Source organism: Palaemon carinicauda, chromosome 22 (assembly GCF_036898095.1).
Source record: "Palaemon carinicauda isolate YSFRI2023 chromosome 22, ASM3689809v2, whole genome shotgun sequence".
Classification (NCBI taxonomy): domain Eukaryota; kingdom Metazoa; phylum Arthropoda; class Malacostraca; order Decapoda; family Palaemonidae; genus Palaemon; species Palaemon carinicauda.
In genome coordinates this window covers 94,939,259-94,954,547 of record NC_090746.1, presented here as the reverse complement: position 1 = coordinate 94,954,547, position 15,289 = coordinate 94,939,259, and the positions used below count along the sequence as shown (strand labels likewise).

At 43.1% G+C, this 15,289-nt stretch overlaps 1 protein-coding gene across 3 annotated transcripts in view; it reads left to right on the top strand.

The window, feature by feature from the left end:
• The window catches only part of GTPBP1 (GTP-binding protein 1), a 125,989-nt gene that overhangs the window by 41,256 nt on the left and 69,444 nt on the right, over positions 1–15,289 (top strand). For all 3 annotated transcript variants that reach the window (XM_068346544.1, XM_068346543.1, XM_068346545.1), the window contains exon 6: positions 6,132–6,295. In XM_068346544.1, coding sequence (XP_068202645.1) covers positions 6,132–6,295 — 164 coding nt within the window. The remainder of the gene's footprint in view (positions 1–6,131; positions 6,296–15,289) is intronic.

Sequence of the window (15,289 nt, the reverse complement as noted above, 5' to 3'; positions counted from 1 at the left end):
GTAGTGTACCAATTTCGAGCACTGTGCTTCGGCCTCATTCCTGCTCCTCTTGTTTTTACAAGGCTCTTGCGAAATGTAGCAAGCTTTCTACATTTTTTGAGAATTCAGAGCCTCCCTTTATTTTGACGACTGGCTAATCAGGGCGTCGTCATTAAATCGCTGTCTGGAGAGCCTCTAATGGACATTAGACCTAACCAAGGAGCTAGGTCTCGTAGTGAACGTAGAGAAGTCGTAACTTACAGTACTCCATCCCAGACTATTCTTTATTTGGGGATGGAGATACAGTGTCGAATTTCTCGGCCTTTTCGTCTCCCACAAGAATGGAACAAGCTCTGTTAAAAGTCCGTCACTTGCAAGAGAAAAACAGTTGCTCTGTAAGAGTTTGAACGAGCCTCGTGGGAACTCTTTCATCGCTGGAGTAGTTTATCTCTCTGGGGAGACTCAACCTTTGCCCTCTCCAATTTCACCTAAACCATTGGAACATGGAGAAGGGCTTAGAGAGTATCTCTTTCCCAATCTCCAACTCAGTCTAGACATGTCTGACTTGGTGGGACAGCAACATCAGACTTCGAGAAGGTCTTTCTCTTGCGATCAAGAACCCAAACCATGTGTTGTATTCAGATGCATCGGATTTGGGTTAGGGAGCTCCACTGGACAGTCTGGAATGCTCGGGTCTTTGGTCCACGGATCAGAAGGAACTCCATTTAAGGCAAGTAACATCTCTCTTTTGACGAGATTTGTGCAAGGAGAAATGAATGTCTTAGCGGACTGCCTCAGCAGAAGAGGACAAGTCATCTCCATGGAGTGGACGTTGCACAAGACTGTGTGCGAGAAGCTATGGATGACATGGGGTCGACCCACCATAGATCTTTTTGCGACTTCACTGACAAAGAGGCTCACGACTTACTGCTCTCCAGTTCCAGATCCAGAGGCAGCCCACATAGACGCTTTCCTGCTGGACTGGTCTCACCTGGACGTTTATGCCTTTCCAGCTTTCAAGATCCCAAACAAGGTGCTGCAGAAGTTTGCCTCTCACGAAGGGACCAGGTTGACGTTGGTTGCTCCCCTCTGGCCCGCGAGAGAGTGGTTCACAGAGGTACTTCTATGGCTGGTAGACGTTCCAAGAAGTCTGCCGTTGCGGGTGGATCTCTTGCGACAGCCTCACGTAAAGAGATTTCATCAAAGTCTCCCCGCGCTTCGTCTAACTGCCTTCAGACTATCGAAAGACTCTCAAGAGCTCGAGGGTTTTCGAAGGAGGCAGCTAGAGCGATCGAGAGGGCTAGAAGATCCTCTACCATTAGGATCTATCAGTCGAAATGGGAGGTATTTAGAGACTGGTGCAAGTCCTTCTCTATTTCCTCTTCCAGTGCCTCTGTAGAGCAGATTGCGGATTTTCTGCTTTATCTGAGAAACGGTCGCTCCCTCTCTGCATCCACCATTAAAGGATACAGAAGTATGTTAGCTTCTATTTTCAGGCATAGGTGTTTGGATCTTTCTAATAACAAAGATCTCCAAGACCTGCTTAAGTCTTTCGAGACTTCCAAGGAGCGTCATATTTCGACTCCTGCTTGGAACTTGGACGTGGTCCTACAGTTCCTTATGTCAGACAGGTTTGAACCATCAAATTCAGCCTCCCTGAAGGATCTTACCCTCAAGACACTTTTTTTTGGTGAGCTTGGCTTCGGCTAAAAGGGTTAGTGAGATACTTGCTTTTAGCAAGAACATCGGCTTCTCCGCTAATAAAGCAGTATGTTCTCTTCAACTTGGTTTTTTGGCCAAGAATGAACTTCCGTCTCGTCCTTGGCCTAAATCATTTGAAATTCCCAGTCTTTCTGAGATTGTGGGGAATGAAGTTGAAAGAGTGCTGTGCCCCGTTAGAGCTCTTAAATTTTATTTATCCAGAACTAAACCGCTACGATGTTGTTCAGAGGCTTTATGGTGCTCCGTTAAAAAGCCCTCTGCCCATGTCTAAGAATGCGTTGTCTTTTTTTATTAGACTTTTGATTCGGGAGGCACACATTCATTTAAGTGAGAAGGATCGTAATTTACTTAAAGTCAAGGCTCATGAAGTTAGAGCGATAGCAACTTCAGTAGCGTTTAAGCAAAATAGATCCATTAAAAGTATTATGGACGCGACCTTTTGGAGAAGCAAGTCGGTATTCGCTTCATATTACTTGAAAGATGTCCAGACTCTTTATGAGGACTGCTACACACTGGGACCATTCGTAGCAGCGAGTGCAGTAGTGGGTGAAGGCTCTGCCACTACATTCCCTTAATCCCAATATCCTTTTAATCTACTCTTGATATTTTTAATCTTGTTTTGGGTTGTACGGGAGACTAAGAAGTCTTTCGCAATCTTTTTGATTTGGCGGGTGGTCAAAATATTGTTTCTTGAGAGCGCCCAGATTAAGGGTATTGATGAGGTCCTGTTATAGGGGTGTTCACCCTGGATATAGCAGCTCCTGGGAGTCTTTCAGCATCCTAAGAGGATCGCTGGGCTTCGTGAGGATAGCGGACTAATGAGGCAGAGTAATCATCAGAGTCAGCTTCCTTACCAGGTACCTATACTTAAGTTTGTTTTTATGAAATATTTGTCAAAAACTCTTGAGCATATACGCCTTTATTGTTTTAATACTGGTCTCTAACCACCACCATGGGTGTGAATCAGCTATTTATATATTCACCGGCTAAGTTTAATATTTAAAAATGATATTTTCATTATAAAATAAGTTTTTGAATATACTTACCCGGTGAATATATAATATTAAAGGCCCTCCCTTCCTCCCCGATAGAGACCCTCGAGACTGAGAAGAACTGGTTTGGTTGAGAAGTATATGCGGTATCTGGCCGATAGTCGGCGCTGGTGGGCACACCCGGCAGCCTTCATGGCGATCGCTCGCGAGTTTTTGGAATCTGTCGACCGTCGGAGACGTCAGCTATTTATATATTCACCGGGTAAGTATATTCAAAAATTTATTTTATAATGAAAATATCATGTTTCTCAAATGAGGCACTCATCTGAGCTCCCTATTACAGGTTTTAAAAACCCATAATTTTGGATGTCATTCCTTGGGCAAGGCGAATGTTGGTGTATATTAGGACTGAGTGCCGTACTTTTCATAAGTCCTGCTATGAATGTACAAGTCAAGAGATTCAGTGTAGAACTCAACCAAGAAGAGGCTGCACGTTAATTGCCTAGACCTGCTAGTTATTCTGAAAGATTAGCGTTGATATAGGATTTAGTTATAAACAAGATTGTCCCTCCGTACTCAGACATTCCATCACATTGTCATGTGTGAGAAACAGGGAAACAACAAGTTGAGGTCCATATTTCTGTTAACTTGGGAACTTCTCTGCTGGACAGAAGCCAGAAATATTACTCCCGATACCACTTTGTCGCTGGCAAGATGAACATGGTGAATAAGTTGAGCAGGAAAAATCTACTCTTTCCCACCTAATGATCTCTTCATCTTCAAACATGTCCTAAGTTATGGAAGGAGTGGGGAAACCTCATGTGGATGGGTTTGCCATGTATATCTTACGAAAGATAGAAATAATTTCTTTTTCAGTACTTTACTTTCAGGCCTGGGCTAAGGATGCCATATTGCAATACTAATCAAGCCTAGATCAACATGCTTTCCTTATTTTTGCCATGATCAGAAACATAATCATCAAGTTCAGAAATGTAAGGAAGACTCATGTGGCACTATTTTGGTCTTTAAGGAAGTGATTCACAGACACCTGGTCTCTTTTAGCAGGTTGACCTTTGAGTCTACCCGCAAGAAGCAATGTTCTTGAATAACTACATGTGCATCTTATGCAATAAAATCCCCTTTTGCTTCAGTCAACCATGTAGTCTTTCCTCGGTGTGCTCAGAGCAAAACAGTTTTGGAATCTTGTGGGCATTCTGTATTTGGTTCCAAGAGAAGCTCCCCCTTTTCTCTGTACACTCATCTCATAGAGATATTATAATATTTTTTTTTGTATCCACTAATATGCCAGAGGTTTCTTGGTTACAATTATCAAGGGTTATAGATCTATATTGGCTTCAGCACAATGATTTGGAGCTTGCTAATAATACAGTCATTAGGATGTTTTTAGACCCTCTCCTGGAATTGGGGTGTAGTTTTGAAGCTCCCGTCAGCTTCTTAGCTGGAGCCCATAGAATCTGCTGAGTTCAGAGAGATTTTAGTAAAAATCCTCTTTTCAGTAGCCCCCTCATTAGCAAAGATGGTTAGCAAATTACAAGTGGTGTCTGGCAGTGGGGATTCTGGGGCATGAGGAGCAATTTCTTTTCCATTACCAGCTTTGGAGCCAAGTGTAACTAATAATATAAAAATCACAATAGATGGAACAAATTATTTAGGAAATAGTACTTGAAGAGATAAACCGACTGAAAAATTCCAAGAATTTCTTGTGGAATAACAGATAATTCACGCCCTACTTCAACAAATGCTAATTCCTTTTTCAAGGAGGAGAGACTTCATAGAAGCTCACTGGAACTTAGAAGAGTGTATTCTTCCTTCCCTTAAAGTTTAAGTGCATGACATTTGGAGAAAGGCTACTTCTCTTAAAAGCTTAGAAAAGCTTTCCCTGTGTAAGTTAATGAGTCCAGGCCAATGGAGATATATTCAATTTTTGCTTCTACACAATGGAAGGAAGTTCAAGTTGTATATGACTCATGTTCATTAGGTCTCTTGGATATGATAGGAGACATTATAGATGAAATAAGTAGTCTTTTATTTTTTCTGTTGTTTTGCTCAGGTCTATTTGTTAGGTAATGTAGTTATCAGTTGAATCAAGGTTCTTTAATGGGGGTAAATCAGTAGTTAATTTTTTTTCTTTTACAAGAGGTTCTTTTGACTGTCCTTCTTTTAGTTCTGGTTTGTGGTGATTTTTGAGTTGGGGTAATACTCTAAAAAAGAAGGGAGGCCTCGACTTTGCAAGCCTTCTCATCCTTTTTAATAGAATTAGATAAGTTATGAGGCCTGTACCAACTCAAATTGCCTCGTGACAAGTCATATCGATTGATTGATTTGGAGGTTCTGGCATCGTGACATCTAAGGTTATTGACGCCGAGTGATGTCGTACGATGGTGAATCTAGGGTAACTGTCTTATGGAATATATTTGGTACTGTATTACTTTCTTATCTCAGAGTGGATTTCCATGACTATCCCTATTGTTTGCTACTACCCATCTTACTTACATTTTGAGAATCACTACAATAAATGTTGGGTAAAACATAAAAATAGGCTTAAACTAAATTTGTAAAATGAAATTTGTTATTTCAATACTTACCCAAGATCCACTTTTAGTGAAGACAAAATGAGGATGACAGTTACTAGATGGAAGCCATTCTTGGTATGGAGTATTTCTCATGGTATAAGATAGGAAGGCTAATCATAAAAACCCATTACTAGTCTTGTAATTTTGAGTGTGTCAACCAAGGTGTACTTGCAAAATGTATAGCACATGGGAAATGTGGGTAGGTATTGAAATAATAAGATGTTTTGAAAATCCTTTTTTTGTGATTCATAATGAGTACTCACATTTATAGAACAAATCAAAGGATTATTTACTTTGAAGCTTTTGTTAAAATAGGCTTACATTTCAGAAATATCAAAAAGTTTCTTTACTTAACTTTGAAGATTACATAGAATAAGCTCATATTTCAGAGATACAAAATTAATACAAAAAAGGCAATTAACAGCTATCTTAGTATATATATTAGTACTGTACTAAAATCAGAAATGATGCAACAGAATGGGGCACATAACCTAACTGCTATAAATAGTTGCAGAACTGTTACCATCAACTACACAGTGCCAAAGGGAAAGGTAGCTTTAAACATTTATAATTAATGTCTAAAACCTATTGATTTTGGGCAGTACTGCACTGCATATGATCCTCATGACCTCATCATTTAATAACTTAGTTTAAATATCTTATGCAGAAATTTCAAGTTATATGTAAAGATTTGCCATGTCAGAATTAGACCCATACATTGCAAAGTCTGGGGAAGCTTTACTCTTGTTTTTTCTTTTATATTTTCAATCTTCTTTATGGTTTCTTCTGCATTTCAATTAGATATAAATGGTATTGTTTTTTTCAAAATGCATTTTTATTTCAGGAAAAGTAGTAAATAAACCAGACCATGGTCACTTAGACTGGGTTAAGATTTGTGAAGCATCTAGTAAGGTCATCACTTTTATTGACCTAGCAGGTCATGAACGGTATTTGAAAACAACTGTGTTTGGTATGACTGGGCATCTTCCAGATTTCACGATGCTTATGGTAGGTTGCATGATGTTACTTCTTTTTAGCGGAAAGTTTCTTTATTAATCTCTAGTGTTCATGATACATAACGGATTTTGAGCAAAGCGAAAAATCTATTTTTGGGTAATATGGCCATGTCGTCGTGATGGAAGGTTCCTTTAGGCAGCTTTCTAAGGGATTTTTGGCTACAGTGATGCTCCCAGAGAATTGACCACAGGTCTCCAGAATTCTAACGCCTGGCGCTAGTATCCTTAATGTAACTCTTAAGGATATCACATAATATCAGGGGACGTATTTCTTGATACGACACATAGCAATCTTCACCCCGAATAGAGTTTTTGCTTTGAGGGGGAAGAGTGGCGAAATTGAAGGGGAGCCGTTATCAAGGTTACCCGGTGGATCCCCTCCCGGTACCACCCCGGCGAACTGTTCCTTGTTGCAATTAAGCATGGATAGCCGCAGATAGAGTAGTTTCGGGTGGGGGCTTTGTTACATATATGTATACAGTGAACCCTCGCTACTTCGCGGTTCGACCATCGCGGATTCACCACTTTGCGGATTTTTTCCATAATCCATATATATACAGTAATATATATATATATATATATATATATATATATATATATATATATATATATATATATATATATATATATATGTATGCATGGTTTTCAATATTTAACTTAGCCGGTGATTATATAAGCTGCAGCTCTGCTGCTCGACAGAAAACTCTACGTTAAAAATCCGCCAGCGATCGCTATGCAGGTAGGGGGTGTACTTCAACAGCGCCATCTGTCGTGCAGGTACTCAGTACTCATTGTAAACAAAGAACTCAATTTTCTCTCTGTCGTGCCACCGGCAAGACCTACTAATTCGCTGTTGCTAACTGGATTGGTTTTCACAACTATTTGGTGAAGTACACGTTTCTAGTTTTGAGCTTTCGCTGTGCAGGCTTTCTCTTCAATAAATCCTTGCATTCTTTTTTTGATATCGGATTATTTGTTGATGACTTTGGATAGTTTTTGAATTCCCCTTTGACCAATTCAAAATGGCTGACCTTTCTCAAGTCCCTAAATTCAGGAAGTGTAATGCTAGGGACTGTTCAAGGCGTCTTCCGAAGGCCTCTATCGATCCTCACACCGTTTGTTCCAATTGTCGGGATAAAACCTGTCAATTGGAAGATCGATGTGAGGAATGCGTTGGGCTTTCGGAATTCGATTTTATCGAATTCCAGAAATATACACGTAGGCTAGAGAGAGATAGAGTCAGGAGAAGTTCATCTCGTTCCGTTGATTTTTCCTCTCCTCATGCCCCACAACCTATTCCTTCCCCTGTAGTGGTTGCTCCTAATCCCCCTTCTGGCACTCAGGAACCTTCGATGGCAGATATGATGCGTGCCATCCAAGCTCTGGGTGAGAGAGTCGAGTCCTTGGCTAGTGACCGTAACCAGCTCATGGCGGACGTCAAGGAGCTGAAGTGTAAGAGTGCAGTGGGAAGTGATAAAGTGAGTGATAGTGTTGTGGATAGTGTTGCGCTTGAGGGTTCGTCTGTTCGTGCCTGTCGTCCTCCTAGTCCGGGACCTCTTGCAAGCTCCCAAGTCCAGGGGAGAAGCAATGTCGTACGACCAAAGGGTTCGAGAGGCTTTAATCAGCGAACAGACGTTCCCTCCGTGGTTTCGGGCGTATCTACCCAAGATCGCCCCACCCACACAGAGACGAGAGAGCCCATTTATTCCTCGTCTGCGGAAGAGGTTTCTCGTAAGAAACCATGGACCAAGGTCTCACGACCTCTTAAGCGCAAGTCGGTCCCTTACGCGCAAGTCCAACGGCCCAGTTGTAGCCACTGGGTCAGTTCGGACTTGCTGCAGTCTTCCGATGACTGCTCACCTCCTAAGAGAGGCAAAGCGGTACCGCCTCAGGCAGTCACACCGTCTGTCGCCGCACCTGCTCCTGTAGACCCTAAGTGGTCTTTGCTGCAGACCATGCAGTATCAGTTAACGTCTCTGATGCAGGACTTTCGTGCGGAGAAGGTTGATGCTGCACCAACCTCTTGCCTACAACCAACCACGGTTGTGCGTCCTGTGGACGCTGAGGCAACCTTCTTGCGCACTCCAGCTGAGAGAGTCCCGCCACCCATGCGTTCCAGTGTACCCTGCCAGCCGCATGTTGACGTTCAGCGACGCACGGAACCTTCCGTTGACGTTCGCGAGGTACAACAACCGTCAAAGTTGTTTTGTTTTGACGCGGTGCGTCAACCTCCGCAACCCAGTGTGGTTGCCTCTGCTCGCCCACATCAGACTAGACAGTCTGGAGTAGACGCTGTGCGTCCCCGCGCTGCTATGGTTGTTGCCAGCTCACAGACTGGGCAACAGTTCCATGACGTTGCGTCCGGTTCAGTCACGCGTGCACCCGTGCGACCGGACTCAGCTGACCAGCCGATACCTACTCCTTTGCCGCTTCCTCCTCAATTCTCGGATGATGGACTCTGATGATGACGATGCGGCACACGTTGATGAACCACATTCGGACCTTGATGAACCCAAGACCACGCAACCCTCTTTGGACTTTAGAAAAGTTCTTGCTCTGTTCAAAGAGATGTATCCGGACCAGTTTGTGTCTGTGGCTCCACGCTCTCCTCCGTCAGAGTTTGCGTTAGGTACGCAGTCATCCTCGCCTGCCTTTATGAAACTCGTCCTCGCACGCTCGTCCAAGAGAGCTTTACGAGTTTTAGGAGATTGGATGCAGTCCAAGAAGAGTCTAGGGAAGACAGCCTTTACGTTTCCCCCTGCTAAACTCTCTTCCAGATCGAGCGTCTGGTATGCCACGGGAGAAGTTCTCGGCTTGGGAGTTCCTGCCTCTGCCCAGGGCGACTTCTCAAGTCTTGTAGACTCTCCCCGCAGGCTAGCCATGAGATGCTCTAAGATATGCTGGTCACCTTCGGACCTAGACCATCTGTTGAAAGGAGTATTTAGAGCCTTCGAGGTTTTCAACTTTTTGGACTGGTGTCTGGGAGCTTTGAGCAGGAAGATCTCCCCTTCTGACAAGGAATCTTCCTTGCTCATCATGTCCTGCATGGACAAGGCCATACGTGACGGATCTAGTGAGCTTGCTGCTTCGTTCGTATCCGGGGTCCTCAAGAAGCGTGAGAACCTTTGCTCTTTCCTGTCAGCTGGAGTGACACCGTGTCAAAGATCAGAACTTCTGTTTGCTCCTCTCTCTAAGTGCCTTTTTTCAGAGGACTTGATTAAGGAGATTGCTGCTTCTTTGATTCAGAAGGACACCCATGACCTGGTTGCGTCCTCTGCCCGCAAAGCCACCCCTTTGCCTACCTTGTCAAGACCCAGGATGGACACTCCAGCGTCCAGATTTATTCCGCCCTTTTGTGGCAGAGCCTCCAGCAGAGGAGGTGCTCGTGCCGAAGGGAGACGTGGGAAGAAGAAAGGAACCAAGTCCTTTAAAGGTAGAGTCTGACTGCCACCTTCTTCAGACAGCAGTGGGAGCCAGACTCAAGAACTTCTGGCAGACCTGGGAGAAGAGAGGCGCAGATGCACAATCTGTGAAGTTGCTCAGAGAGGGGTACAAGATCCCGTTTGTACGAAAACCCCCTCTAGCAACGTCTCCCATCGATCTCTCTCCCAGGTACAGAGAGGAAGACAAGAGACGAGCATTGAAACAGGAGGTGTCTCTCTTGCTAGAAAAGGGAGCGGTAGTCAAAGTCCTGGACCATCAATCCCCGGGCTTCTACAACCGTCTCTTCTTAGTGGTAAAGAAGACAGGAGGGTGGAGGCCGGTGCTAGACGTCAGTGCGCTGAATGTCTTTGTCACAAAGCAGACGTTCGCCATGGAGACCACAAAGTCCGTTCTAGCAGCGGTCAGAAAGGAAGACTGGATGGTCTCTTTAGACCTAAGGGACGCATACTTTCACGTCCCCATCCACCCAGACTCCCAACCTTTTCTGAGATTCGTTTACGAAAAGGTTGTCTACCAGTTTCAAGCCCTGTGCTTTGGCCTAAGCACAGCTCCTCTTGTGTTTACGAGGCCAAATTCCTTCATTTAGCGGACATCAGAGCCTCCCTCTATTTGGACGACTGGCTTCTAAGAGCTTCTTCCAGTCGTCGCTGTCTGAAGGATCTAAAGTGGACTCTAGATCTGACCAAGGAATTGGGTCTCCTGGTCAATATGGAAAAGTCTCAACTGGTCCCATCCCAAACTATTGTGTATTTAGGGATGGAGATTCACAGTCAAGCTTTTCGGGCTTTTCCGTCGGCCCCCAGAACAAGTCAAGCCAGTTATGCATCCAGAACATGCTGAAGAAAGAACGATGTTCAGTCAGACAGTGGATGAGTCTGATAGGGACACTATCATCCCTAGAACAGTTCGTTTCGTTAGGAAGACTACACCTCCGTCCTCTTCAATATCACCTAGCTGTTTACTGGAAAAAGGACAAGACGCTAGAAGCGGTCTCGATCCCCATTTCCGTGAAGATGAAGTCTTCCCTGACTTGGTGGAAGGACAGTATCAGCCTCAGAGAGGGTCTGCCCCTGGCTGTTCAGACTCCCAACCACGTTCTCTTCTCGGACGCATCGGACACGGGCTGGGGCGCGACATTAGACGGTCGGGAATGCTCGGGAACTTGGAACTCGAGTCAAAGAACATTGCATATCAACTGCAAGGAGCTACTGGCAGTTCATCTGGCCTTGAAAAGCTTCAAGTCTCTCCTTCAAGGCAAAGTGGTGGAGGTGAACTCGGACAACACCACGGCTTTGGCGTACATCTCCAAGCAAGGAGGGACCCACTCTATGACGTTGTACGAGATCGCAAGGGACCTCCTCACCTGGTCAAAAGATCTAAACATTTCTCTAGTAACGAGGTTCATCCAAGGCAACTTGAATGTCATGGCAGATTGCCTCAGTCGGAAGGGACAAATCATTCCAACAGAATGGACCCTACACAAGGATGTGTGCAAGAGACTGTGGGCCACATGGGGCCAGCCTACCATAGATCTCTTCGCAACCTCGATGACCAAGAGGCTCCCAATATATTGCTCACCAATCCCGGACCCAGCAGCAGTTCATATAGATGCCTTTCTACTGGATTGGTCACATCTAGACCTATATGCATTCCCCCCGTTCAAGATTGTCAACAAGGTACTGCAGAAGTTCGCCTCTCACGAAGGGACAAGGTTGACATTAGTTGCTCCCCTCTGGCCCGCGAGAGAATGGTTCACCGAGGTACTTCGATGGCTAGTGGACGTTCCCAGAACTCTTCCTCTAAGGGTGGACCTTCTACGTCAGCCACACGTAAAGAAGGTACACCAAGGCCTCCACGCTCTTCGTCTGACTGCCTTCAGACTATCGAAAGACTCTCGAGAGCTAGAGGCTTTTCGAAGGAGGCAGCCAGGGCGATTGCTAGAGCAAGGAGGACATCCACTCTTAGAGTCTACCAGTCGAAGTGGGAAGTCTTCCGAAACTGGTGCAAGTCAGTATCAGTATCCTCGACCAGTACTTCTGTAACTCAAATAGCTGACTTCCTTTTATACTTGAGGAAAGAAAGATCTCTTTCAGCTCCCACTATCAAGGGTTACAGAAGCATGTTGGCATCAGTCTTCCGTCACAGAGGCTTAGATCTTTCCAACAACAAAGATCTACAGGACCTCCTTAAGTCTTTTGAGACCACGAAGGAGCGTCGTTTGGTTACACCTGGTTGGAATTTAGACGTGGTACTAAGATTCCTAATGTCAGAAAGGTTCGAGCCACTACAATCAGCCTCCTTTAAAGATCTCACTTTAAAGACTCTTTTCCTGGTTTGCTTAGCCACAGCTAAAAGAGTCAGTGAGATTCACGCCTTCAGCAAGAACATCGGATTTTCATCTGAAACGGCTACATGTTCTTTACAACTTGGTTTTCTAGCCAAAACGAGCTACCTTCTCGTCCTTGGCCGAAATCGTTCGATATTCCAAGCCTATCAAATATGGTTGGAAATGAACTAGAAAGAGTCTTATGCCCTGTTAGAGCTCTTAAGTTCTATTTAAGACGAACTAAACCTTTACGAGGACAGTCAGAAGCTTTATGGTGTTCTGTTAAGAAACCATCTTTGCCTATGTCAAAGAATGCCTTATCCTATTTTATCAGACTGTTAATACGAGAAGCTCATTCCCATCTGAGTGAGGAAGACCAAGCTTTGCTGAAGGTAAGGACACATGAAGTTAGAGCTGTCGCAACTTCAGTGGCCTTTAAACAAAATAGATCTCTGCGAAGCATAATGGAAGCAACCTATTGGAGAAGCAAGTCAGTGTTCGCGTCTTTTTATCTTAAAGATGTCCAGTCTCTTTACGAGAACTGCTACACCCTGGGACCATTCGTAGCAGCGAGTGCAGTAGTGGGTGAGGGCTCAACCACTACATTCCCCTAATTCCATAACCTTTTTAATCTTTCTCTTGAAATGTTTTTATTGTTGTTTTTGGGTTGTCCGGAAGGCTAAGAAGCCTTTCGCATCCTGGTTGATTTGGCGGGTGGTCAAATTCTTTTCTTGAGAAGCGCCTAGATTAGAGGTTTTGATGAGGTCCTGTAGTATGGGTTGCAACCCTTGATACTTCAGCTCCTAGGGGTCGCTCAGCATCCTAAGAGGATCGCGAGGCTCCGTAAGGAAGACGTACTTAAAAAGGCAGAGTAATTGTTCAAGTCGACTTCCTTACCAGGTACTTATTTATTTTATGTTTGTTATTTTGATAACTGCTAAAATGAAATAAAAAATCCTTAGCTCATAATAATGTAAACATTTATTGCTGGTCTCTACCCACCCCCCTGGGTGTGAATCAGCTTATATAATCACCGGCTAAGTTAAATATTGAAAAATGTTATTTTTATAATAAAATAAATTTTTGAATATACTTACCCGGTGATTATATATTAAAGGACCCTCCCTTCCTCCCCAATAGAGACGCAGTGGACCGAGGAGAAAATTGAGTTCTTTGTTTACAATGAGTACTGAGTACCTGCACGACAGATGGCGCTGTTGAAATACACCCCCTACCTGCATAGCGATCGCTGGCGGATTTTTAACGTAGAGTTTTCTGTCGAGCAGCAGAGCTGCAGCTTATATAATCACCGGGTAAGTATATTAAAAAATTTATTTCATTATAAAAATAACATATTTATGTATATATGTATGTATGTATATATGTAGGTATGTATATATGTATACATATATATATGTATACATATATATATATATATATATATATATATATATATATATACATATATATGTATATGTATATGTATATGTATATGTATATGTATATATATATATATATATATATATATATATATATATATATATATATATATATATATATATATATATATATATATATATATATATATATATATATATATATATATAAAGTAGGAAGATGTGATGTAGTTCTAAGGGAAAAGTATGGGAAATATGTCTGGGTAATAAGCAAAGCTCTACCTCCAGTTTGTTTCTTCATTATGATCAGAGATAAATGTAAACAAAACATTGGTTGCCATTTTTTATCGTGCTTTTTAGCGTGTTTAGGAAACGCATGATATAAAATCACCTTTAATATTTGTGCCTGTTTTAGTTTAGGGTACTGTAGTACATGCATTAAGTGTTCTGTACATTAAAGGGTAGTTTGTTAACAGTACTACGTACAAGGGAAGGTTTTAAAAGTCTGAATATACATGTTGAATAAATAGGTAAGTATGGTGTCACTACTTCGCGGATTTTCACCTATCGCGGCCGCGTCTGGAACCTATCTACCGCGATAAACGAGGGTTCACTGTACTCCTTTTTAGAAAGGAGGGAGAGTCCATCAGGACGACATGGCCATATCACCCAAAAATAGATTTTTCGCTTTGCTCAAAATCCGTTTTTTGGGCTCAGCCATGTCATCCTGATGGAAGTTTACCAGAGAATTCTTGAAAGTACTATATCTGTGGGTTTGTATATGTGCCTTTACTTTGAATGAGTTCCTTATATGGTCTCCTAGACCTTTATATATGACATTACCACTATTTGTCATATCTACTAAGCTTGGAACTAGCTTAGGGCTTCCTGCTCCCTGCAGGGAAAGTGTCGACTTCGACTATAAGGATTCAAAGTTTGTATCCCCATAGGGACGGACGGTAAATCTTGGAGATTACCCTTTATCCCTTGGAAATCGGTACTCTGACTTCAAGTTGGGCCCTTCTAGGGTTTAATTAAAACTCTAGTATACTTTATTCGTCTGTTACTGAGATAGCAGCAATAAGATACAAATACGTTTAGTATTTTACCTCGTAGCTAAATTATCAATTGTAGCTACAATCAGGTATGAATCTGATCCGGCATTGAAAACACATCAGGGTCCATATTTTCTCCTTTTGGGAAAATATGTAATTTCATCGAAATGATGCCACTCAATAGAGATGTGAAACCAAATCTGACTGATTTGTACAGATTTTGGAAATGCATGAACACCGTGACGCAACGTTCACTGGGGCACTGGTGTTATTGGTCAGATATGCACCCATGTGGAACAGTGTGTTAATCATAGTTGTGATTTGCACTTGAGGGTAAATGTACCCATGCACCTGATGCACTGGAAAGTCCCAAAGCAGTTCGCTGTTCGTCGCAGGTTTAGACGACGGGTTCTTTAGAACTACCCGCCGCCACCACAACATGTCTTATCTTATGTACTTGATTCGAATATTGTTGGAAGAAGTTCCGTGAAAAAGCAATTTTCTTAGGATCATGAAGTGCAGGTGAGCTGTCAGGATCCGCTCTGCAAATAAGTAGGAGAGCATTGCTCTCGGTTATTTTAGGGATAGATTTTGATCCTGAGGTATCGCCTCGGAATAGTTGTCCTTCCTTGAAGTCTGAAGTTCTACAAAGATAGACCTTAAGACACCCTAATGGGCATAGGGAGACATCTTCCTTCAGTGGGCAGATTCTCCAAGGACCCCACCTTTTGGTGGGCAGCCCGATTTTGGCGAGAAAAGTAGGA